The 23,994-nt window shown below is 44.8% G+C and overlaps 1 protein-coding gene across 3 annotated transcripts in view; it reads left to right on the forward strand.

The window, feature by feature from the left end:
* The window catches only part of LOC121003535 (gastrula zinc finger protein XlCGF26.1-like), a 1,829,815-nt gene that overhangs the window by 534,239 nt on the left and 1,271,582 nt on the right, over positions 1 to 23,994 (forward strand). For all 3 annotated transcript variants that reach the window (XM_040435433.1, XM_040435434.1, XM_040435435.1), the window contains exon 4: positions 22,347 to 22,470. In XM_040435433.1, the coding sequence (XP_040291367.1) occupies positions 22,347 to 22,470 (124 nt within the window). The remainder of the gene's footprint in view (positions 1 to 22,346; positions 22,471 to 23,994) is intronic.

The raw sequence follows: 23,994 nt of genomic DNA on the forward strand, positions 1-23,994 counted from the left end.
GCAGGAGAGACATAACGCTTTGCGAATCCGATACTTCATCAGAATGAGAACAGTTCTTGCAAATGTTAGACACCGCATCCTCAGGGAGCGGCTGGACACAAGAAATGCATAAAACCTGCTTCTTAGGTTTTTTAGCGGACCTTAAAGGGGAGCTCTCCAAGCAGTCAACACACACATCCTCCAAGCTTTTATCAGGAAGGGGTTGTTCACAAGCACGGCAGAGCCTGTGTCTGGTCTTCCTGGACCTCTTACTGCTGGAGCTGGACATCTGCAAAAAAGAAATAAAATACAGTCTTTAAATTTGCAGGGGGAGAAGGCTGCCTGACACAGGACAGGCAATTTACCTTAAAACGCAAAAAGCTCGGCTGCCAGGCACAAGGGCAGTGAGCTAGAGGTTTACCTGGTTTAAATATTTCAAATTTGGCGCCCAAACCGGAACTTCCTGTGACGTCAGACGCCCAGCGTCTGCGTTCCACATGGTGCGTTCCACCGCACCGAAATTTAGGGACAAGACTTCCGGTCCCACGTTACTGCCGGGGCGCCGCTGTAATGGAGAAAAAACGCCAGGAAACATACATGGCGCACAGAAAAAACTTCCACCGGGTGGGCAAAGTCCAACTGGCCGTCAGAATGCCGGCCGATTTGCTGAGGACACTGTTATATGGGTGTCGCTGTGGATGTCACTGTTATATGGGTGTCGCTGTGGATGTCACTGTTATATGGGTGGCGCTGTTGATGTCACTGTTATATTGGTGGCGCTGTGGATGTCACTGTTATATGGGTGGCGCTGTTGATGTCACTGTTATATTGGTGGCGCTGTTGATGTCACTGTTATATGGGTGGCGCTGTTGATGTCACTGTTATATTGGTGGCGCTGTGGATGTCACTGTTATATGGGGGCGCTGTGGATGTCACTGTTATATGGGTGTCGCTGTGGATGTCACTGTTATATGGGCGTCGCTGTGGATGTCACTGTTATATGGGGGCGCTGTGGATGTCACTGTTATATGGGTGGCGCTGTGGATGTCACTGTTATATGGGTGTCGCTGTGGATGTCACTGTTATATTGGGGCGCTGTGGATGTCACTGTTATATGGGGTCGCTGTGGATGTCACTGTTATATGGGTGTCGCTGTGGATGTCACTGTTATATGGGTGTCGCTGTGGATGTCACTGTTATATGGGTGTCGCTGTGGATGTCACTGTTATATGGGGTCGCTGTGGATGTCAATGTTATATGGGTGTCGCTGTGGATGTCACTGTTATATGGGTGTCGCTGTGGATGTCACTGTTATATGGGTGGCGCTGTGGATGTCACTGTTATATGGGTGTCGCTGTGGATGTCACTGTTATATGGGTGGCGCTGTGGAGGTCACTGTTATATGGGTGGCGCTGTGGAGGTCACTGTTATATGGGTGGCGCTGTGGAGGTCACTGTTATATGGGTGGCGCTGTGGAGGTCACTGTTATATGGGTGTCGCTGTGGATGTCACTGTTATATGGGGTCGCTGTGGATGTCACTGTTATATGGGTGTCGCTGTGGATGTCACTGTTATATGGGGGCGCTGTGGATGTCACTGTTATCATTCAAGCCCTTAGATGCCTTGATCAAGTGAGATCACTGCATTTAAAGGGTGAAAACCCTGGAACCTTGTGCTTCCAGGCTTCTTACCGGCATCATCTATGGCCAATGAGGATGCCGGTAATTGGTTTCAATGTGCTGGGTCTTGCTGAAGAGACCAAGGGTATTGAAACTGCAATTCTTGTTTTGGCCAACTTAAGAAATGAGCAATTCAGAACAATTAATGGATCTAAAAAAAATCCATGATTGTTCCGAATTTTTTCTAAAATTAGATTTTGTAGGCTCAAATGGGAACATCAAAATCGTAAAAAAAAGTTAAACATATATAAAAAATTTGAAAAATATTACATTTTTTTTTTTTAAATTGTTTTATTGATTTTTTTATCAATGAAAAAATAGTACAGGTACATTGTCTCATTGCACATTCGTAAGAGGCAATACAGGTACAATATTATGTTGCATAACGTCAATATCAAAAATGTACATTAGTATACAAAACGTACATTTTGCATCTGAAGCCAATAAACGCACTAAGGGCTGAAACCACAAAAGGACATAAGACAATTACAATGACACGACACATGGGGGAAATTAGAGGAAGGGGGAAAAATAATAATCTAACTGGTAATCAAAGGTCTTTTATTGTAAGTGATCAAAAGCGTCATCCCATGTTTGCCAGATCTTTGTAAATCTATCGACTGAGTTAGTAATACATGCAGTTAAGTATTCCATTTTCCTAACTTCCCTTACACTATGTATAAGGTCCATTCGGGTAGGGGCGTCTGCCCTCAACCAAAACCCCGCAATTAGGCGTCTGGCCGCCGTTAACACCTGAAGGACTAAAAGGAGGAGTTGTTTTTTTAATGACATTTTTGGCATATTCAATAAGTAAAAAAAAGGTGTAAAAGGAAAACGAATTGCGAGGAGTTGAAAAAAGACAGACTCCACCATTCTCCAAAAGGGCACAATCACCGGACATTCCCAGAAAATGTGAAGGTGGGTCCCCTCCCCTATCATACACCTCCAACATCTTTTTTATATTGTTTATTTATATATATATTTTATATATATATATAAATCCGGTTTATTAAATAAGAAGTTGTCTTCCAAAACCGGCAATTCTGTATCCGATTCTGAAGCTACCTCTCCTTCAGACCGGGAAGATTGATCAGATGAAGCAGGAGAAAAATAATATATTATATATTATATATAAATGTAATAACAATATTACATTTTTAATCACCCCCTTTCCATAGAATAAAAAAAATAAATACATAAAAAACTAGAAATCGCTTCTCCCAAAAATAATTTAATAAAATGTGATCAAAAAGTCACACACACTCCAAAATGGTATCAATGAAAACTACAGATTATCCCGCAAAAAATGAGTCGCCACACAGCTCAGTAGATATAACTCTAAAAAAGGTATGGGGGGGGGGGGGTCAGAATTTTTTTTTTCTCAAAGTTTAAATTTATTTTTACACTATTTAGACATAAAACCCTATACATATGTGGTATCGTTGTGATTGTGCTGACCCAGAGAATGAAGTGCACAGGTCAGTTTTTCCACAAATAGGAACAAAACCCATTTGGAATTTTTATTCTGCTTCCCACTACATTGTATACCATATTAAATGATGGCTTTAGAAAGTACAGCGTGTCCCGGAAAAATTAAAAAGTTCTGGATCAGGGAAGATGGGGAAGAAATAGGGAAAATGAAAAAACCTCCGGTATCCTAAGCATTATGAACCGCTGTATTTCGTCATGCAGCTTGTTAAAAATAAATCTATTAAACTGCAACATCTGTGTGGTCGTGAGTAGAGATGAGCGAATTTCAAAAAAATTCTATTTGTGCGGTTCGCCGAATTTCACAAAATTTTTGGATTTGATCTGAATTTATTTGTGACGAATCGCGTTAAAAAACGGGTATTCCTGGCTGCGGAGAGCCTGTATAGTGGTGTAGAACACGGTGCATTGCAGGAAAATGCATAGGGAGTCAGTATGACACGCAGATGACAGGCGTCGCTCTTAGAATCACTGCACACTTTACTTATTTGGTCAGTTACGGGGCCAAAACTGACCAAATAACAAAAGTGTGAACTCATAGAATCACCTGAACATACTTCAAATAGGGAACTTAAAACCAGGGCTGTGGAGTCGGAGTCGAGGAGTCAGAGGCAATTTTGGGTACCTGGAGTCGGCAAAAAATGAACCGACTCCGACTCCGACTCCTACTAGATTTAAATTGGAATACAAAAAAGAAAAACAAGTTTAAATGTCCCAATTAACAAAAAGTTATAATTAATTACTTTTTTACATATTTTTTGCCCTATAAGACGCACCTGCTCATAAGACGCACCTAGGTTTTTGAGGAGGAAAATAAGAAAATTTTTGTAACAAAAAGGTGTGCTTTTGGTGGGATTTGAACTAATGGTGGTCTGTGGATGACACTATTATGGGGGATCTGTGGATGGCACTGTTACGGGGGCATCTGTGGGTGGCACTGTTATGGGGGCTTCTGTGGGTGGCACTGTTATGGGGGATCATTGTGGGGGCATCTGTGGATGACACATATATAGCATCTTATCTTATGTGTCATCCACAGATCCCCCATAACAGTGTCCCTGTGTAGTGAATGGGGGCCGGCATCTGTTTCTGTAATGGCAGCGGGGCCCGGTGCCTGCTTCATTCATAAAGTGGGCGGAGCAGGCGCGTGACGTAGTGAGCCACGTTATGAGCGCCCACCCGGCCTCCTGACTGCCAAGAAGTTAGTAGTAAGTAGTACAGCGCTAGATTTAAGATGATTGGAATACTTTAAACAATACCCACAAGTTAGATATGATTACCGTATACTACAGTGAGCGGGGCCCGGTGTAGTAGAATACAGTGACTGCACCGGGCCCCGCTGCCATTACAAGATGCCGGCCCCCAGCCCCTCCTCCCTCTCAGCCTATTCACCGGACGGTCGCAGCATTCGCCACCTTAAGACGCACTGCTATTTTTCCCCCACTTTTGCAAAAAATACGGTACTTCTCTACTGTAAGAATAAAGGCCAATGCATGCAGTGCGTCACGTTACCGCAAAATGAACACGTTAAGTGACCGTGAAGAAGCATGCTTTTCACATGCTTCACTATATGGCATGCAACGCACAGTTAAGGAGCGGCAATATTTATACTTTCCGCTGTTACAGGGAACGCAACGCCGATGGTTAACCTCGCCTCTCACTGATTAGGTAAATATGTTTTTTGCAGGACTAGACACTTTTATAAGTGAAGGGAATGGATAGTCAATAGCTCAAGACTGAAGCTGTAAACCATTAGAAAAACTGCTGTCATTCAGCTAAGGCTATAAAAACTTGTAAACTCAGATTGTTAGCTTAAACTTTAAACATGACTATGGGATTCTACTAGGGAAATCATGTTTTACAATAAATGCCCCGTCCTGGATCCCCCCACTGCCCTATCTTCAGCAGAAGATCAGCACACAAAGGAGAAGGCAGCAGCTTCCTAGCCAGTAGTTCTGTGGTAATGACATGTACGTTGCCTTTCTTTCCTTCAAGGAATGTATAAAATACATTCGCATATTAAATACAGAGGAGTCGGAGTCGGAAGTACCAAAAACTGAGGAGTCGGAGTCAGACCATTTATCTACCGACTCCACAGCCTTGCTTAAAACTACTGTTTATTTAAAACCTCATTTAAAATAGACCAGATAAGTCCCACTGCCAACTGCCGCAGCCTTAGTCAGTAGGTAAGTACATAATGAAAATAAAGGAAAAAGGAACAAAACTAAACAACAAAATGCGGGAACTTACTAGTAGACCCAGACCTGGGTTTGATATTGCAACAAAGGAGAGGAATGAAGGGACTTCCCAATGGGGTAATTATCCCTATCTATCGCCCTATCCTCGCCCTCAGCACAGAGACAGCCCCTGATGGTGGAGCTTCTCCGTCCCCGTACCTGGCCTGGATCACCCTAATCATCATATTAAATCCCTTTTAACCCGACGCGTTTCTCCGAGTATGGGTTCCTCAGGGGGTCCGTCAAAGAGAAGTAAAGAGATCAAAATGACGATTATAATACAGAATATATAGACAAATGAAAAAAGGGGGGACTGGCTCATTTTAATGAAAAGCACTGGGGCCCCCAAATGTCACATGTAGACGCGATCATTACGATGGAGTAACGTTCACCTAAAACAAAAATGAAGCTATAGCATTAAACCTATCGCTGGTAGTCGTGGCACTAAAGATAATGATGCCACGATATGTTACTTACATGCATGGGTCCCAATGGTGTGGCCAGAACTCTCGGGTGCTGACGCTGGCTTTAAATAATCGCGTGCAGCGAATAATCGCGTCCGCAGGAAAGATGCACGGGGCCGCCCACTTCCGGACCTGTGGAACTCCTCTGTTCCCTTCAGGCCGGTCGAGCGCAGCGCTGCGGGTATTAGAACGCAGCCGCTGCCTCCGTAGTGTCCGGGGGGAGGAGACCTCATTCAGGAGGCTCCAAGGTATAGAAGCAGGCGCAGAAGCAATTGCGTTCTTTCTCAGATAATGAAGAGTTACTGATCCAATATACAATTCAAAATACTCTAAAGCTAAACTAAGTGCCTCCGCTACATTTTATACTTCAACACCCTAAAAGAAAATATATAGATGATGCTTTTACGTATTGATGGCTTTTTGATGGGTTAAAAGGGTCCCCCCCCCCCCCCCCCCAGGACTAATCACATTGACCCTAAAGCCAGTATCATTAAACATGTATACCCACAGCCTCTGTGTGCACCCCTTCTCAAAATGCAGCTAACATACACAGGATCCTGAGCTGATCCATAAAGATCCCCCGCGAAAAGGAATGTCCTACTAGAACTGATGAGTAGTTTTATTATTTTTGGATGCTTCTTGCCTCACTGGCCAGTACGGGGTTTCGTAGCCACTGAAAAGCTGAAGCATAGAATTAAGGTCAATCTTTCATTTAACCCTAAAGGGGACTGTGATCCATTCGGATTCCTTCTGAAGGATTTATTTTATCCCAGTCCCCTTTTCGTGGTTATGGGGTGTAACGGAACGCCTAGCACCCCGACCGGGTACCTCCGTTGAATGGATGCTCCTAGTGCTTTCCGAGGACTCCAAGCACTCCACTTGACACCGTACGCACTGCAGACCCCACGAACCGCCAAAGCTTGGTTGAGGTCTCGCCGTCTCCTACCCACCCTGGACCTACGCCAAGGCTCCAGTGGGTGAACCTCTCCTAAAACCAGAGAGCAGGAACAGCTCTAAAAAGAGCTAGTAGTTATAGCCAGGGGAGTATAGCAAATCTCCCAGCGTATAGCAATCCCCAAGTCGATCAGTTACCCAAACATCAGCCTCAACATGATAAAGGGTAAAACAGGAACTCACTGTACTTCACGTACAGCCTCTTTTATTCACAAACCAAAAACATAGTACTGCCCACAGGGTTTTAAAATACAACCAATCAATATATTACAACACATCCCCACAATGCATCATGGTTTCCTCCTCTCTGCCCTGGAGACACCCGCGGAGCAATTCAATTATCTCTCAGGACAAAGGGGAATGGCCAATACACACGTGGGGACAATGGAACAGACATCACTTACTCAAACATACAATGTCCCACCCTTTACAATACACATAGACATTTAACACATTCCCAGACAGCTCAAGTCTGAGTGCATATTATTAGGTGAATGGCACTCAGACAACATGAATACAATAAAATGAGCTAACTGGGTACCCTCACATAACATACAATACAATTACACAGACAGATGGTTCTGTCACACATCTCAAAACCCCACATGTCCCCATATGGCTTGGATCTGAGCGCTCAGATGCCACAAACACAGTCAAATCGCCATGGGGTTTAAGTTTTGCATGGGCTGATGAGAGGGCCCATAATCCTGGGGCAAGAGGCTGGTAGCGAGGCCCCTCCAAAACCCAGTGGCGAGGTTGGTTTCGCCACATGGGGGAACTACTTCCAACACAGAAAACTTTAGGACCCGAGGGTCCCCTGCATGTTTCTCGATCCCATGATACAGGAGTGATTTTCTTCTTATAGACATCATTTACGTGTTCGCATACCCTCCTCCTCAACTCCCTTTTTGTTTTTCCAACATAGTCTTTTAGACAAGGACATAGACAAATCTAGATTACCCCTCCTGCTTTTGCAGTTTATAAAGTCCCTGATCGTAAAGGTACGATTGGTGACGGAGCAATTCACTGTTTTTGATATGGGGATGAACACACAGGCTTTACAAGTCCTGCAACGGAACATCCCCATTGGTTTACGGTTCAATCACGTACCGGTCCCAACTAGGGCTATTTAGCGGCTGTGTACCAAACGGTTAAGTAGACTTTTCCGCTTCCGATATGTGATAATTTGGATATGGAGAAATCATGTTGAGCAAATCCGGGTCCATTAAGAGGATAGGCCAGTATTTGCTCAAAATTGTCTTTACCTCAGTGTTTGCAACATCGAACGTTGAGATCAAACGAATGAGTGACTGTCCCCATTCTGGTGGTGTTTTGCAGGTGAGTAGTCTAGTTCTATCCGGTGTTATGGCATGTTTAAAGGCATCACGTATGGTTTTCTTTGGATCACCCCTATCTGCGAATGTGTAATTGAGCTTTCTGGCCTCAAGGTGAAATTCTGGCCACACCATTGGGACCCATGCATGTAAGTAACATATCGTGGCATATTAGTGCCACGACTACCAGCGATTTGTTTTAGGTGAACGTTACTCCATCGCAGTGATCACGTCTACATGTGACATTTGGGGGGCCCCAGTGCTGTTCATTAAGATGAGCCAGTCCCCCCTTTTTTTCATTTGTCTATACATTCTGTATTATAATCGTCATTTTGATCTCTTTACTTCTCTTTGACGAACCCCCTGAGGAACCCTTATTGGGAGAAACGCGTCGCATTAAAAGGGATTTAATATGATGATTAGGGTGATCCAGGCTAGGTACGGGGACGGAGAAGCTCCACCATCAGGGGCTGTCCCCGGCTGAGGACGAGGATAGGGCGATAGATAGGGATAATTACCCATTGGGAAGTCCCTTCATTCCTCTCCTTTCTTGTAATAACAACCCCAGGTCTGGGTCTACCAGTAAGTTCCCTGCATTTTGTTGTTTAGTTTTGTTCCGTATCTTTATTTTCATTATGTACTTACCTACTGACTAAGGCTGCGGCAGTTGGAACTTGGCAGTGAGACTTATCTGGTATATTTAAAGATATTAGAAGTATGTTTAGGTGATTCTATGTATAAGATTTTTGGGACTCTTTGTTATCACGTTAATTTCCCTTACGCCCATGACAGCACCCTTGAGAGACCGCCTCCATCCAGGACAGGAAACAGGAACTTTCGTGGAGAGCTCTTAAGGAGGAGCATGGCCCCAAGACCACCAATTCCTGTTTCCTGTCCTAGACAGAGGACGGTTCGTGGAGAGCAAAAAGATTTAGGCTGCAGGGCCCCTGAGAGTCTGTTTGGAGAGGGGTTACGCCGGGACAGGTAAGTCTGGTCCTTGCTGCTGGGGTCCGGGTTATGCCGCGCTGCCGCTACTCTGCAGTCCCGGCCGCACTGGGAAGTGCGTATGGCACGCCGGTCCCTCCTGACAGTGTTCAGGCGGGCCGGGGCCTCCCTCTTCGCTAACGGCATCGCAGAGGGACAAAATCTCGCGAGACAAGCGAGATCCGGGTCTGGGCTGCGGGACTTCCGGTATTTGGAACGCACGCAACGTGCGTTCCGGAAGTAGGAAGTATATTTCCTATTAATGGCCGCAGATAGCTCCAGCAGGACCCGACCGAGGGAATTCTCACCCACAGGAGGCGCACGGTCAGTAGCAGCCCAGCCAGCCTCATAGGAAGCCGAATTTGGTTCCTGGAAATCACTCTATCCCACAGCACCATGGAGGAGGAGAGTGCCCAACGCGCCGATCAGCAGGAGGGTCATGAGAGCAGACCGGTACTCCTGGTGGGGTAAGGGGGATCATTCCCCATCACTTTTTTCCTTTAGTTATGCTAAATCTCCTTTCCCTTTGTCTTGCCTTTTAGACTATAAAAGAGGGGCCTAGAAAGGCGGGTCTCAAAAACCAGAGGGAAAGAATGTGCCGTCTGTAAAAAGAGACTTGCACCCTCTTGGTCAAAATTGCTATGTCAACTTTGCATTGAGAAAGTAGTGGAGGAAGAGTCCCCATCCGTTCTGCAGACTATTAGGGATATGGTGAAGACAGAGGTTTCTGATTCTTTGAAAAATTTCAAAAAGAGCCCCCCTTCCGTAGCCTCGGGATCAGACATGGCTAATAAGACATCTGGCTCAGATCCATTAGAAGAAAGTGAACTAGGGGAAATCCTAGATAGCCCAGACTCGTCCCAGGATGAAGAATCCACTGGCAGACCACTTTTTTCCCCGGATGATACGGAAGCTTTGCTAAAAGCAGTCCGTGCTACCATGAAGGTAGACGAATCCAGAGACCCGAAATCCGTTCAGGATATCATGTTTGGCGACCTAGGGCAGAAAAAATCCAGAGTTTTTCCCGTGAATGAGAATATAAAATTTTTGATACAAAAGGAATGGAAAAAACCTGATAAAAAATGTTTTGTCCCTAAAAATGTCAAAAGGAAGTATCCTTTTGATGAGGCGGACTCAGTTAATTGGGACAGGCCTCCTAAGTTGGATGCACCTGTTGCGAAGATTTCAAAAAAATCGGCTCTACCATTTGAGGACTTGAGTACTCTTAAAGACCCTATGGATAGGTGAGCGGAAGTTTACCTCAAAAAGGTTTGGGAGACCTCAGCTCAAGCTTTTAAGCCGAATATTGCCGCCACATCCACTGCTAGGTCTTTAAAGTTATGGCTAGAAGAATTAGAATCTCACATTCAGAATAAAACCCCGAGACATCAATTATTAGCCGTTTTTCCCCACTATACTTAAAGCGGTAGATTTTATTTCTGACGCCTCAGCGGATGCATTGAAATTAAACGTTAGGTCAGCTGCACTTTCTAATTCAGTCAGGCGAGCTATTTGGCTCAAAGAGTGGTCAGGAAACACTGGATCAAAAAATAAGCTTTGCGCAATTCCTTGTCAGGGCGATTATCTTTTTGGGTCCGTCTTAGACAACCTTTTGGATAAGGCTTCAGGCAATAAAAAAGGATTCCCTGTCTCCAGACCCCCCAAGAAACAGTGTTTTTTTTTCGCAAAAACAAGAAGGATTTTTATAAGGGACAGAGGAAAGACTTCAGAGCAGACAATAAGAATAGGAAAGCCAAGGGCTTCCGTTCGGTTCCCAATCTTCCTCAAACTCTAACCCTCTCAGCAATGACGGTTTTCACTCCGTGGGTGGCAGACTTACTCACTTCCTTCTCGCTGGAGAAAAAATCTCCAAGCCCCTGGATTTTAAGCGTCATAAGGAAGGTTTTTACCTAAGTTTGTCTCTCCCCACCGGACAGATTCAAACTCACAAATTTCCTAGGAAATTCGGAAAAAAATCTAGCTTTACAACAGGAGATTGCATCTTTACTTCGAAAAGTTGTTCTAATTTCGGTGCCAGAGTCGGAGGAAGGCAGGGGCTTCTACTCTCCCCTTTTTTCTGGTTCCCAAACCAGATGGAACATTCAGAACCATCATAGATTTAAAAGATCTAAATCAAATGGTCTTCAATGAAATAATTCAACTTTGGAGTCGCCCACATCTGGACTTATTTGCTACCAGGGAAAACAGAAAATGTCGTCTTTTTCTTTTCCCTCAGCGCGAGAGATTCACCAACGGGAATAGATGCCTTCTCCCTCCATTGGCCGAACCAGCTCCTCTACACCTTTCCTCCGTTGAGACTTCTTCCAAGATTCCTCCAAAAGTTAAGACAAGAACGAACGAGAGTGATCCGAATTGCTCCATTTTGGCCCCGAAGAACCTGGTTCACCTGGTTCAGGAAGCTATCTCTGACAGACCCTTGGATTCTCCCGGAGAGGCAAGATCTCCTGTCTCAAGGACCTGTCAACCATCCGAGCGTGAGGCAGTTACACTTAACAGCATGGCTCTTGAGGGGGAAATCCTAGAAAGTAGAGGCCTCTCCAGGAAAGTAGTTTCCACCTTGCTATCCTGCAGAAAGGAGATCACCTCTTCCAATTATCTCAGAATTTGGAACACTTTCCAGAAGTTTGCCAAGGATCTGGTGAATCCTTTAAATCCCCTGCCTATGTGCAAGATCTTAGATTTTCTGCAAGCCGGTCATGAAAAGACTCTGAGGCCGAGTACTCTTAAGGTACAGGTATCCGCTCTAAGTGCCTTTTTTGATTCCCCCATCGCTAACCACCCCTGGGTTAGAAGATTTTTTAAAGCCATCAGCAGACTTAAACCTATATCTGCTCCTTCAGTCCCCCCCCTGGGACCTCAACTTGGTCCTCACTAGTCTCATGGAACCTCCTTTTGAACCACTACAAGAATTGCCCATAAAACTCTTGACCTTTAAAACTGCTTTCCTTGTGGCAATCGCCTCAGCCAGGAGGGTCGGTGAAATTTCGCCTTTTTCTATCTCGCCACCTTACACTAACATCTTAGATGACAGGGTGCTCATTAAGCCAGACCCTTCCTTCTTACCGAAAGTGGTTTCTATGTTCCATAGAACACAGGACATTATCCTTCCTTCCCTGTGTCAAAATCCGAGCAACGAAAAAGAGGAAAAGCTCCATTGCTTGGATGTAAAAAGATGCCTATCTCATTACCTGGAGGTTACTAGTCAGTGGAGGAAAACCTTAAAGCTGTTCATTCAATTTAGTGGGAAGAATAAGGGTCTCGCAGCCTCTACTAAATCCCTTTCCAGATGGATTGTGAGCGCCATTACTTTGGCCTATTCTTCAGCTGGAAAGACTCCCCCGAAGGGTTTTGGTGCTCATTCCACTAGATCAGTTTCCACCTCTTGGGCAGAAAGGGCTGACGCTACCTTAGAACAGATTTGTAGAGCAGCCACATGGCAGTCAACCTGTACCTTCTTTCGTCACTACAGACTAGACCTAGGCTCCAGAGAACAACTAGCTTTCGGTAGGAAAGTCCTTCAGGCAGTAGTCCCCCCCCCCCCCCCTAAAAAAGGGATTTCTATTCTAGTCGTCTCTCAAGGGTGCTGTCATGGGCGTAAGGGAAACTTAAGATTACACTTACCGGTAATCACTTTTCCATAAGCCCATGACAGCACCCGGGATTTATTCCCACCCTATATGGAGATAATGTTAATTTCTTAAATAAAAAAATATAAAAAAAGGTATTTTCTGTAAGAGTGATATTCTAGGACAAGTTCTTGCGGTTAACTGGTGGTCTTGGGGCCATGCTCCTCCTTAAGAGCTCTCCACGAAAGTTCCTGTTTCCTGTCCTGGATGGAGGCGGTCTCTCAAGGGTGCTGTCATGGGCTTATAGGAAAGTAAGTGTAATCTTAAATTTTTGTCTATGCCTTGTGCAAGTGTGAACTCAGCCTTACAGGTCAATGTTAGCTCCAGGCATGAAGAACCGTGCAGCGGCCCAAGATCCTACCATAGCATAAAAGAGCGCACTTCTTTTACACAGTGTGGCTGATTCCACATAGACACACTTCTACAGAACCTGTTCTGTTACACGCTGAAAGAAGTAGTGCCCCCATGACCAAGTGGTGAGGTTGGGAATCGCATGAGGAATCAACACAGTAGCACAGTGGCCCAGTCGAGTATGGCTTTCCCCCCCCCCCCCCCACCGTGCTGACTGCCTGCTACCACTGCCTCTGTAAACCCGTGCACCGCTACTTCTTTCCGGACAGGTAGGATCCTGCTTAGCCGGTGATCTACCGTGGGCACTTTTAGGTATAGATCTCACCCTGTTTCCCCCCCCCCCCCCCCCCCCCCCCCCCCCCCCCCCCCCCCCCCCCCGCTGACTCACAGCCACGCTACCACCCTGCTGGCTCAGTCGCTGCCTCACATGCAAGCTACCACCCTCTTCTGCTGATGATGACGAAGCCCCCTCTTCACCCGGCTCCCACGTGCGATTGGCCACATCATTGTCCGCCACTGTCTGCAGGTCACTGATGTCACCCTCTCCAGTCTCAGGGCCACGTGTCTGGCCACTTGCAATACCAGCTCCCACGCGACTATCATCGTCGCTACTTGCCTGTGGATCTCTCTTTCTCACCTGTCTGTCAGACACACTGTACCGTAACATTAACTGCAAGGGTAAAAGAGCAACAGTGTCAGGCCACAATTTCGCACCAACTCCGCAACTACTGATTGGCACATCAAACTAAGTGTAAAAGAATTTGAACACCCTAAAATGTGTAGTATCAAACAGGTTTGGGTCAAAAACACAGAACAGGTGCAGATCTTTCCATTACACCTTATCTCCGAGTAGGCTTCACTACTGGTTTTGGCTCACAAAAAATGATAGTGATAACTGATCAAATAACTGAAGTGTGAAGTCACCTTAAAATGTGTAGTATCCGGCCGCTATTTCACACCAACTCCGCGACCACTGATTGAGGCATCGAATTAAATGTAAAATAATTTGACCATCCTAAAAGTGTGTAGAGAAGTGAATGAATGGTGGCCTCGGCGGCTAACCCTTTTCGGGTTTTCTGTTCTCGGCCTTTGTCACCTCTAGTATCTTAATTATTTATTTATTTATTTTTTCTGAAGCCCAAGGAGCGTGGTTTCTTCACCCCAGACCGCAAGTACAAAAACTGGTTGTATCAGAACGCGATATCGCCCCAGAATCGAGGAGGAATGGATATATCTTCTAATATATAAAGCTGAGTGTGTGTGTGTGTGTCTGCTAAAGGAATCCGCACCGTCACATTTACAATCACAAAATTTGGCACACAGGTACATCAGGTGTCCGGGAAGGTTTTAGACTGGGTCTCGGCTCTCTAGGATGTACCGTTCCTGAGATATTCCCAAAAAATGCACATCACGTGAGCTACATTAGCCAATTGAAGCCTGCAGGTCTTTCTCTTCATATCCCAACTGCCATACACACGGTCACATGTCCCTTATCAGCCAATAGAAGCTTGCAGGTCCTTAGTCACTGTTGTAGGTCAGCTTTAACCACTTCACATCCGCCCATAGGATATAAACATCCTATGGGCAGTTGTTTATCTCTGATCGGACATTTTAGAACGTCTTTTCAGAGATGGCAGCTGCACGCTAATCGTGCAGCTGCCGAACAGGGAGCCAGCTGTCAGTGACGGCAAGGCAACCCAGAGAGAAGGCAGGGACTGTTCCTCGGTGTCCCTGCTTTCTAGATCGCTGTGTACACAGCGCTGAACGAGCACTGTGTATACAGATCAGGATGAGCCATGCGCTTCCTGTCCCGGCCCTGTGGTCATGTAACCGCTGGGGCCGGGGCGAGTGCAGGAGCTGTCAGGTCTTCCACAGACCTCGATCAGCCCTGCACTGAGGCTGTACCGCGCTGTATTCTGCTGTTCAGCCTCTCTGGGGGCTGTATTTCCTCTGTAACTGGCTACTATGTCAGCTCCAGTTACAGGAGAAATCAATAGTGAAAAAAAAAGTAAAGGTAAATGTCCCCCAGAGGTCTTGAATGACCTAATGGGGAACGCAAAGTGTAAAATAAAAAAAATTGTGTTTTAAAAAAAAATATAAAAAAAAGGTTTCACATGTAAAAAAAAAATATTCCCCAATTAAAGGGGTTCTGCACTTTCATTTAACTGATGATCTATCTTCTGGATAGATCATCAGCTTCTGAACGGCAAGGGTCCGACACCCGGGACCCCTGCCAATCAGCTGTTTGAGAAGGCAGCTGCGCTCCATCAGCGCCGCGGCCTTCTCACTGTTTACCTCCGGGCGGCCGGCCCACTGACGTCACGACTAGTATCAACTAGCGTGGGCGCGGCTAAGCTCTGTTCACTTGAATGGAGCTTAGCCCCGCCCACGCTAGTTGATACTAGTCGTGACGTCAGTGGGCCGGCCGCCTGGAGGTAAACAGTGAGAAGGCCGCGGCGCTGATGGAGCGCCGCTGCCTTCTCAAACAGCTGATCGGCGGGGGTCCCGGGTGTCGGACCACCGCCGATCAGAAGCTGATGATCTATCCAGAGGATAGATCATCAGTTAAATGAAAGTGCAGAACCCCTTTAAGTAATAAAAAAAAAGGTAAAAATGGAGAAAATAAAATATACATATTTGGTATTTCCGCATCCGTAATGACCAGCTCTATAAATATATCACATGATCCACCCTGTCCGATAAACACTATAAAAAACATTAAAATGAAAACTGTCAAAAAACTGAATTTTTCCATACGCCTCCCCAACAGCACTAAGCAGGAGGGTACCCCGCCTCCCAGGGACAGGAAACAACGTAGAGAACAAAGTTTAAAAGCCTCCTCCCCTTTACCTTCTCCAGTTGTTTCCTGTCCCTCGGGATGAGTTAGAGAACTAGCAGGTTCCCTTGCTATCTTCTTCGCCCAGCCTTGGGTAAGTATTCCCTGACATTCAGGAGGGCTGTGGCAGAGCAGCGGAGTTCGGGGACGAGAGATGGTTCCTGCCGCTTGCTTCGGCGTAAGTCCTTCTTTCAGGGCTGCCCCGGGCAGCCCCGGCTTATATCGGAGCCTACAGAGGGGACGGACGGCGCGAGGGCCGAAATCTCGCGAGATCAGGGTCACACAACTTGCAGGATAACAGGCCGAACTGGATGGACAAATGTCTTTTTTCGGCCTTGTGTACTATGTTACTATGTTACATGGTAACAGCAGATGCCGCGAGACTTCCCGGCCGTACCATGTGACCAGGAAGTAATTAAGCAGCGATATGGAGATCCGGACGCTGTGCAGAGCATCTTGACGTTCCGGATTAGACACTCACTATGTCGCTCCACGTGGAGAAGTAGTCCGATACCCCTAAGGCCCTTTTCTATCTTCTTACTTGTGCCACTGTTTGGTTCACTGGTGGAGGTTCCTCACTCATTTCCCACTCCTTAGTTAGGAGTTATTTTCTATGCTTTTAGAGCAGAGATGCCGGAAGGAGTGGGGAAACTGCGCAGAAAAAGAAATGTGCAATTTGTAAAAAGCAGTTGGCAGGTCACAGTAAGAGACCTATCTGCCAGAAATGCACAGACAAGATCATGTCTGAAGAGGCCCCTTCCTTGGTGGATAATCTGAGAACCATCATTAGAGAAGAAGTCAGCTCGGACTTTGAGGCAAAAATAGCCTGCCTACCCCAATAACCCTCCACTTCTAAATCTAATATAGAACCCCAGATGGATTGGGACCTGGAGGTAGCAGAAGACATGGATTCTTCTGAGTCAGCCTCTTCCTTCGAGGATGAAGCAGGCAGACCCCTGTGTTCAATAGAAGAAACGGACTCTCTGCTAAAGGCGATTAGATCCACCTTAAATATTGAGTCAAAAGGGATCCAGTCCGTTCAAGATCAGATATTCAAGGGTCTAGGAGATAGGAAGAAAAGAGTTTTTCCGGTCCATGACGACCTTAAAAAACGTATTTCTGAAGAATGGAAGGATCCTGAAAAAAGGGCTGGTACATCTAAAGTATTTAAAAGGAAATATCTCTTTAACGAGGATGACTCAGCCCACTGGGATAAATGCGCCTATAGCCAGAATAAAAAAAAAAAAAGCATCCCTGCCATTTGAAGACGTAGGGCTCTTAAAAGACGCCATGGATAAAAAGTGTGAATCAGTGCTAAAAAGGTCCTGGGATTCTAATACCGCTATGTTAAGACCAAGCATTGCAGCTACTTACACAGCTAGGTCCTTATCTTTGTGGTTGTTGCAGCTGGAGGAACATTTCGTATCAGGCACCCCTAGAGAAGACATTTTATCTTCTCTGCCAATTTTGAAACAGGCTTCTAATTTTTTAGCTGACGCTTCTGCGGACCTCGTTAAATTATCCGCTAGATCTGCAGCTCTTTCAAATACGGCAAGGAGGTCTGTTTGGTTAAGATCCTGGACAGGGGATACTGCTTTCAAAAATAGACTTTGTGGTATCCCCTGTGAAGGAGACAGACTTTTTGGTTCAGTCCTGGATGATATTCTAGAAAAAGCTTCCGATCGGAAGAAAGGGTTCCCGACTGAGACCAAATTCTTCCAACAGCGACGGTCATTTCGAAACCAGAAAAGGGGGAGGCAAGAACAGAGGAAAAAAGATAGCTCAGGTTCATGGCAGCCATCAAAAGGTTAGAGGTAGAGGATTCCTCTTTAACCAGGACAAATCTTCTAAACAGTCAAGTTTGACGCCAGGGATCCTGTAGGGGGGAGACTAAAAAAGTTCTGCATAGCATGGGAAGGAATCTCAAACTCCCCTTGGGTTCTGGACATAATCAATCAAGGTTACAAACTAGAATTTTCTGCCCCACCTCCAGAGAGGTTCGTAATGAACAAGAACCTAAGAGTAGATCACCATCTCTTAGAATCTCAGATTCTCCTTTTGTTACAGAAAGAAGCGGTTATTCCAGTCCCAGAAGACCAGATAGGCACAGGCTTCTACTCCCCAATATTCCTAGTAAAAAAAACGAACGGCTCCTTCAGAGCTATTATCAACCTAAAATATCTAAAAACAGGTTCATCTAATACAAAAAATTCAAGATGGAGACGGTGAAATCAACAATCAATTTGTTAACACAGGATTGCTACATGGTAACGCTCGACCTAGCAGACGCATATTACCATGTACCAATTTATTGAAAACATCAGAAATATCTACGATTCACAGTATTCTTGGAATATCACCTTATACATCTACAGTTTCAGGTTCTACCTTTCGGCCTGGCGTCAGCTCCCAGGGTATTTAGAAAAATAGTAGCGGAGATATCGAGTTTTCTTCATCAGAAGGAGATAGTCTTTATCCCATACCTGGAGGATTTCCTCATTTTAGCATCCTCACAGATACTTCTGCAGGATCATTTAAGGACAGTTCTAAATGTCCTCCAATCTCTGGGCTGGAAGTTGAATTTAGAGAAGTCAGATCTGATACCCACCAGAGTAAAAGTATTTTTGGGCATCCAGATGGATTCCCATCAAATGATCTCCTTTCTTCCAGAATCAAAGAAGAAAGACCTAATTTCAAGGATCTCAGCTTTTCTGCAGCTCAAAAAAGTTTCCTTCAGGAGGATCATGAAAATTCTGGGCCTCATGACTTCAACAATTCCGGCAGTCAAGTGGGCTCAGTTCCACAGAAGACCCCTGCAGGAGTTTCTCCTGAAACATTAGAACAGAAGTTCACTGTCACTGGACAGGTCTGTGACCCTCTCCCCAACAGTCAAAAGCTCCCTATATTAGTGGCTGAACATGTCGAACCTGAACCAGGGAGTTCCTTGGCGGACCACAAATCAGGTGGTCATAACTACAGATGCAAGCGGGTCAGGTTGGGGTGCCCACTGCAAAGATCAACTTGTACCGGGAACATGGGACCCAGATCTTCCTCAAATGCAAAAGAGCTACTAGCAGTATTTTTCACTCTACGGGCATTTTCACCAGTCATTCACTTCCAGAATGCCAAGATCCCCTCAGACAACAGCACCACTGTTGTATATCTAAACAAACAGGGGGGCACGAGAAGCAGGACTCTGTGCCAGATTGCATCCCGGATTTTTTTCCTGGGCCAAGACACACATAGAGTCAATCTCCTCAGTCCATCTAAGAGGAGAAAAGAACATTCTAGCAGAGCTGGATGAGGTTATCCCCAGGAGAGTGGAGCCTCAAGAGATCAGTCTTTTTAAAAATTTGCAGCAAATGGGGACATTTGAAGGTGGATCTCTTCGCTTCTCAGAGAAACAAGCAAACAGATCTTTTTTTATTCCCTCTCATTCAGGGAAACCCCAACGAGAGTGGATGCCTTTTCAGTTCCTCGGACACCAGGTCTTCTATATGCCGTCCCACCAATCCAGTTAATCCCCAAAGTCCTGACGAAGATTGCAGAAGAGCACTCTCACGTAATCCTGATTGCCCCATATTGGCCAAAGAGGGCTTGGTTCCCCCTGCTTCTGACTCGTTCCAGAAAGAGGTACTGGAGTCTTCCTTAGATCCCGAATCTTCTGCATCAAGGGCCAGCCTGGCACCCAACAATCAACCAGTTAAAGCTCACTGCCTGGAATTTGAACGGTCCATCCTAAAGTCAAAGGGGTTTTCAAATGCCGTCATCAACACTCTTCTTTATAGCAGAAAACCAGTCATGTCCAACATCTATCTTAGGACTTGGAAGACCTTTCTCCAATTTTCCAAGGATTCCTGGAATCCTACTTTACCACCTGATACTAAGGTAATTTTAGACTTTTTGCAAAAAGGTCTTGACAAAGGACTCCGAGTTAGCACCATCAAGGTCCAGATAGCTGCTCTTAGTGCCTTTAGGGAGGTCGGGTTGGATTTGGTCAAGAGGTTTATTAAAGGGGCAAGTAGACTGCATCCTAATCATAGATCCACGATCCCTCCCTGGGATTTTAACCTGGTCCTTTCTGTCCTAATGGATCATCCGTTTGAGCCTCTTGACGGAATCTCTCTCAGACTCCTATCTCTAAAAACGGCCTTTCTTATAGCCATCACCTCGGCCAGGAGAATTGGAGAGATTCAGGCATTGTCCTGTAGGCCTCCGTATCTTAATATTTTGTAAGACAGACTAGTGCTAAGACATGAGCCTTCTTTCTTACCAAAAGTGTTCTCGAAATGTCACTGTCAACAGGAAATATCGTTGCCTGCATTCTGCGCCCAGGCAAAATCATCTAAGGAATTGAAATTTCATCATTTGGATGTGCGTAGGTGTGTACTGTCTTATCTAGATTCTACAAAAGAAATAAGGAAAACAGATAGTTTACTGGTCCAGTACGCAGGTCAAAATAAGGGACAGGCAGCTTCAAAAGCTACCATCGCCCTCTGGATTAAGATGACAGCATGGCATATAAAGAAAAAGGACTCTCTCCACCAGCTGAATTAAAAGCCCATTCCACAAGAGCTGTATTGACCTCTTGGGCAGAAAATGCCTCAGCATCTTTATCTCAAATCTGCCAGGCAGCAACCTGGTCTAGTCCATCAACTTTTTTCAATCACTATAGGCTGGACATACAGTCTAACAGGGACTTGTCCTTCGGATGAAAAGTTCTGTCTGCAATAGTCCCTCCCTAGCCTGATTACTTTGTTAATCCTCCTACTTAGTGCCATTAGGGAGGCGTACGGAAAAGATGAAGTTTACTCTTACCGGTAATTGTATTTTCCGTATAGCCTCCACAACGGCACTGGGTTTTTTCCCACCCTGATACTGTTTCGTTTATGTTATGCGCTAATGAATGGGGGGAAAAAAACCTCTCCCAAAATAAAAATCTTGTTTTCTTCAGCATCATTCTGAGTTCTTAGGTATTTACTGGAGAAGGTAAAGGGGAGGAGCCTTTTAAACTTTGTTCTCTACGTTGTTTTCTGCCCCTGGGAGGCGGGGTACCCTCCTGCTTAGTGCCGTTGTGGAGGCTATACGGAAAATCCAATTACCGGTAAGAGTAATCTTCATCTTTTGTTACCTTACATCACAAAAAGTGCACCACCAAGTGATCAAAAAGGCATATGTCCCACAAAATTGTACCAATAAAACCGTCACCTCATCCTGCAAAAAATTTGATTCGATACCACGAAGTGCGAGGAAATTTTACTTCGGGATGAATCAAATTTTTCCTGAAATTCGGATCGAATTCCACTTTGTCAACTTCGATTCGCTCATCTTTAGTCATGAGGAGCTGTCAAAACAAAATCTGCCAACCCAATGTCTGTCTAGATAGTAGTAATAATATTTTTCTATTTATGTATTGTCTACATATTCCGCAGCATTTTACAATTTCCCGGATAACATAGGACCTGTGGAATCCTCCACAGCTCCAGCACTGAGGCTCATGTGGTCTCCTTCAGTCTGTTTACATCACTGCAGGGACAGTATTGGTTGGACCTCCAATGGCAGTATGTATATCACCTGATTATTGAGGCCCATGATGGTCTATAGCGGTCATGTGCTGTTCATACTGGCATCACTAATGACATCTTTCATTCGCTATAGGAAGGTGTGACATAACCATGAAGTTGCTTTGACCTCACACATGATATGGCCTTGACTAAGCTATTCAACTCATGTTCCAATTTATACAAAAAGAGAGAACATAACATCTACACTTTATTATCTCCTTCAATGTCTCCTGTTATCTCCAGTAATTGTATTTTACATCAGATTCTTTATGATTTTACATTGTCTCATCTTCATTCCATTCAGGTTCCTACAATATAGTATCCACTCACTGGATATCTTCTATATAAGATACTTCTCTGGATTTACCCAACAAGAATGAACAGGGACAAGATGGCGGAGAGTATAATAAATCTCACCCTAGAGATCCTCTTCCGCTTTACTGGAGAGGTGAGAGGTTCTGATTATGTCACACTCACATTACGTCATCTTATCTATGTTACTAACAGATGGACATGACTGGAGAGGTGAGGGACTCTGGAATGTATGGAGTGATATTTATTACTGTGTCTCTCCATAACCAGGACTACACAGTAGTGAAGAAGACCTCTAGTGAGCGCTGTCAGGACCCTGTGTCAGAAGGATGGGGAAGAACCCTGAGCCAAATCACAGGGCCTCCACCTCACCCCCTTATACATGAGGAAATAAATGGAGAGAAGATCCTGGAACTCACCAACAAGATGACTGAGCTGCTGACTGGAGAGGTGGGAATGCCGGGACATTATAAGCTATGAAGGGATCTGGGTGATGACTGTATCATTGTGTTTTCAGGTTCCTATAAGGTGTCAGGATGTCACCATCTATTTCTCCATGGAGGAGTGGGAGTATTTAGAAGAACACAAAGATCATTACAAGAACATCATGATGGACGATCACCGGACACCCACGTCAACAGGTAATAGACATGACAATACACACGTCATCTCATTATTTGTATGTAAGGAATGAAATCAGTCACTGGATGTGTTTCCTACAGTTAAGGAAGAGATAAGAACACCGGAGAGATGTCCCAGTCCTCTTCTCCCACAAGATGATCAGGTAGATGGAGAAATGTGTCCCTATAACCTGTAGAAGGCTTTGTAGATCTTGTGTCCAATTTTGTTTTATCCACCATTATTATCTTTTATGTTACATAATGAGTAAGGCGGAGATGGAAGGATTACAACTGATCATAGCTTTCTGGTTCTTCTCACAATTTTCTCCCTAAGGAGACTTTTAAGTTGACCTTCTCTGTGAACTGCTGCAGACCTTTTGTAGTTGCACAAGGGTTGGACTACAATTTTTGGAGCAGCACCATGTGATACTAAAACTTGTCAACCATAATTGAGTTGTGCCCAAATTTTCAGCTTTTGCCTGTCTTACAATGTATCTATAGATATCTAAGAGGCTACTACCTTCCTATAGCCTGCCCTGCCTGGGAATTTTAAACAGAGTAGCACAATTCACTGAGAAAGAAGTTCTGTTGCTGATAATCAGTTCTCACCTCTTTTGTCCTTATACTATAATCCATGGATGTCAAACTCATGGCCCTCCAGCTGTTGCAAAACTACAACTCCCAGCATTCCCTGATAGCTGTAGTATGACCAGACATGATGTGAGTTGTAGTTTTGCAACAGCTGGAGGGCCATGAGTTTGACATCCATGCAATGATAAGCAGGGTGTTCTACTGGTGATGGAGAATCAGTTCTCACACCTCCTGTGTTCTCTCCAGTCTCTTATACTATAGACAGTGATAAGCAGGGTGTTCTAGTGGTGATAGATAATCAGTTCTCTCCTCTCCTGTGTTCTCCCCTGTCCTTATACTATAAACTGTGATATGCAGGGTACCCTCGGTCCTGGGGTGGCTAGTAAGGGCAACACATGCACAAACAATGTAATATTATACATACGCACAATTTAATGTTACGGATGGAATATAAGGGCTACTCTCCCTGCATTGCAAACTTCTGGTTCGAATAACAAAGCAATCAGATTGGATTCATAAGAGACCTGTGGATATTTGGGTCAGATAAGTCCTGTTCTATGGTAATTTTTGTTCAGCATTTTAATTACTGATCTTTTCTGGTCGTATAAAACCTTGCACATAACTTCTCCAACCGTCTGATGACTTCTACAATATTTGTTTCGCAGCTTGTGAATCCGGGTGAAGATCTGAACAATATTTATCCTACAGAGACATATGTGAGAGGTGATGAGCAGAGTACAGAGGACCTTCCTACAGATAACCGCCCAGGTGAGTAGTAACCACTAAGTAAAGTAGAGAAGACCCACAGATTCTACTCCTTCACTGGATGCTATAATTTAATGTCAAATTTTTAGGTTCTGTCTTAAATTTTTTCAGCATTAAATTCACAGATTCAGTTCAAATTCAAATGAAATATGAATGAAAATGTGATAGTGTTAGGGCTGTTTCACACGA

The sequence above is a fragment of the Bufo bufo genome, chromosome 6 (genome assembly GCF_905171765.1).
Source record: "Bufo bufo chromosome 6, aBufBuf1.1, whole genome shotgun sequence".
In the NCBI taxonomy this organism is placed as follows: Eukaryota; Metazoa; Chordata; class Amphibia; order Anura; family Bufonidae; genus Bufo; species Bufo bufo.